This window comes from Rhinopithecus bieti, unplaced genomic scaffold, assembly GCF_001698545.2.
Source record: "Rhinopithecus bieti isolate Rb0 unplaced genomic scaffold, ASM169854v2 scaffold_7681, whole genome shotgun sequence".
Classification (NCBI taxonomy): Eukaryota; Metazoa; Chordata; class Mammalia; order Primates; family Cercopithecidae; genus Rhinopithecus; species Rhinopithecus bieti.
Window position 1 is genome coordinate 4361100 of NW_016806571.1, and position 2906 is coordinate 4364005.

A 2906-nucleotide genomic window follows, 5' to 3' on the forward strand; every position below is an offset into this window, starting at 1 on the left:
AAAAAAAAAAAAAAAAAGATACAGAACAGTATGAATGAAATAAATGCAACAGTGTGAATGGGGTAAAAGGAGGCTAAATGTGTCGGCCTATGTATGGAAAATTCTTCCGGAAGGCTAGATAGTAAGAAAAGCCAACAGTGAGCAGAGGTGGCCTTGAGGGAAAAGGATAGGGAGGAGAGAATGTAGACATTTACCTTTCACTTAGAACTTTTACACTATCTGAATTTTCTTTTCTTTTTTTTAAAAAAATTATACTTTAAGTTCTGGGATACATGTGCAGAACATCCAGGTTTGTTACATAGGTATACACGTGCCATGGTGGTTTGCTGCACCCATCAACCTGTCACCTACATTAGGTATTTCTCCTTATGCTATCCCTCCCCAAGATCCCCACCCCCCGTTATGCCCCAGTGCATGATGTTCCCCTTCCTGTGTCCATGTATTCTCATTGTTCAACTCCCACTTATGAGTGAGAACCATTATTTGAATTTTCTAGCCATGCTCGCAGATTTTATTTTTAGATTTCATTTTATTTTTATTCATGTGTTACTTTTCAGAAAATTTCAATAGAGGTTATATGGGTAGTAGGGTATGGGTCATTTGGAGTTATGTCATTTTTTTAATATTTAAAAAAGTGAGTGAATATTATTTTCAAAAGGGAAATAATGTCACCGGGTGACAGCCCTTGGTTTCTGTAGCTCCCCGTGCCCTGGCCATCCCCCATCCTCGTTTGTGCCTGGAGAGTCTTGCGCTTGTGACAAAGTCGTTACCTGCCACCCCCAGACCCTGAGTGGGAAATGTGGCTTCCATGTGGTGACGGGGGAGGGTTAGTCCAAGCGGAGATGGTGAGAGGGAACCTTCCCCCACCTTCCCCCGAAAGTGTCTTGGTGAGCTCCTTTATTCATCTAACAGGTTTTGTTGGGCACCTGGCTTGGCCCAAACACACACACACACACCCCTCTCACACTGTTCACTCTCCCCACAGCCCCACGAGAAGGGTATTTGGCCACCTCCACGTTGAATGAAGGTTCTTCCCCATTGGACAGGGGTCTGCATGATAACAGGGAGCAGGGCTGCTCACCATCCCACCTTCAGGGCCTCCAGGGGCAGGCACATCACAGGCACTGGAGAGAGGGCAGGGAGGGAGGGAGAGAGGGAGGGAGGGAAAGCAGGAAGGGGAGGGAAGGGAAGGAAGGCTAGGCTTCAGTCATGCATCCAAGTTCACCCAGCCAGTGAACAGCCAAAATGGACTTCAGACCTAACTGCCCCCAGTCATTTCCTTGTTTTCCTCCTTATTCCAAAGAGGTTCTGTCCAGCTCCATGATCCTCTGAAGAAAACTCACCTTGGATCCCAGTAAAGGGTTAGCAGCCTAAAGCTTGATGTCTCATTCAGCTCCAGTGGGGCTCTGTGGATCATGGCCCTCCCATCCCTGCCGGCCCTGTCCCAGCCCCATCTCCAGGACTGTGTAGCTCTGAGCAGGGACCACACTCAGGGACCAGAGTGAGGCTGTATTAGGGCAAGAATCCAGTTCAGAGGGAGGAGCTGGGAGAAGGAAAGAGGGGAGGGGCCTCTACTCACCACAGAATTTCATTTCTGGTCAGGAAGGTCAGGGCCTGCAATAAATCACAAAGAAGTGATGTGTCCACTCCATTCATCCCTGCTGTGGCCCCTGGAGAGTGGCGCAATTCAGAGGCTGGGGAGGAAACGCCCATTCTTTTTCTGCACAGCTAGGGAACCCCAGGCTGAGGCGGATGCCTGAGGTGGCAGCTGGAGAGGAAATGGTGCTCTTTCTTACCCCCAAGTCTCTTACAGCCCTGGGAAGGAGGGCATTGGCACAGATGTGGAGAGGAGATCAGACACAAGAGTGAAACTCTGGGCTCTGGAGCAGGAGACAGATGGAGGAAGGCGACCTCAGAGAACTCATCTGGGCCACATGGGTGCAGATTTAGCAAAGACAGGGACCACCACTACCCTGCCTGGTAAACTCTAGAGCAAGCTTGTCCAACCCTCGGCCTGCAGGCCACATGCAGCCCAGGACAGCTTTGAATGGGGGCCCAACACATATTTGTAAACTTTCTTAAAACATTATCAGAATTTTTTGTGATTTTTTTTTAGCTTATCAGCAAACATTAGTGTTAGTGTGTTTTATGTGTGGCCCAAGACAATTCTTCTTCTTCCAATGTGGCCCGGGGAAACCAAAAGGTTGGACACCCCTGCTAGAGCTTCAGGAAGGAATTTCCCATTCATTCCACCTGCTTTAGAAAGCTCCCACCTCTGCCCAGAATCCCCAGCCCAATCTACCCACCTGGTACTCTTCCAGGTCCTCCCAGTGCATCTGGTACCTTAAGCATTGCCCCATGCCAACCACACCTTTTTCTCTGCCAGCAGTAGAACCTCAGCCCCAAGGACTCACCAGCTGGGGCACCTCGTTGATCCGGTTGCCGTGGTGACCTACATTCCACCTTCTGCCCATTCCACCTGAGTCACTGAGTTGTCAAAGAAACACGTTCTTTTCATTCCCATTCCACCTGAGTTGCTGAGTTAGCAAATAAGCAAATTATTTTCAATCCCAAAGCTAAGAGACATCAGTCCCCATACAACAAGCAGAAAGGCAGCCCAAAGACAGGGCTGAGAGTCACACTGTCAGCTCAGGAGTCACACTGCCGGGGCTCCAAACCCAGATCCGCCCCACTGTGACCTGGGACAAGCTCTTCAATATCTGTGTGTCTTCGTTTCCTCATCTGTAAGCTGGGATGATAGTCATGGGATTGTTGTGAGGATTGACTAATACAGGGCATAATGCCTGACACATAGTAAGTGCTCAATAAGTGCTAGCTATTTGAACCACAACCTAACTGGGCATGGTGGCTCACGCCTCTAATCCCAACACGTTGGGAGGCCAAGG

The 2906-nt window shown here is 49.2% G+C and overlaps 1 protein-coding gene across 1 annotated transcript in view; it reads right to left on the bottom strand.

Annotated features, from left to right (window-relative positions):
- CIB4 (calcium and integrin binding family member 4) overlaps nt 1–2408 on the bottom strand; it is a 60770-nt gene extending 58362 nt beyond the window's left edge. Inside the window, exons 1-2 of the mRNA XM_017876891.1 lie at nt 2307–2408; nt 1580–1614 (exon numbers count right to left, since the gene is read on the bottom strand). Of these exons, the coding sequence (XP_017732380.1) occupies nt 1580–1614; nt 2307–2360 (89 nt within the window). The 5' untranslated portion in view covers nt 2361–2408. The remainder of the gene's footprint in view (nt 1–1579; nt 1615–2306) is intronic.
- Nucleotides 2409–2906: the final 498 nt, after the last annotated feature.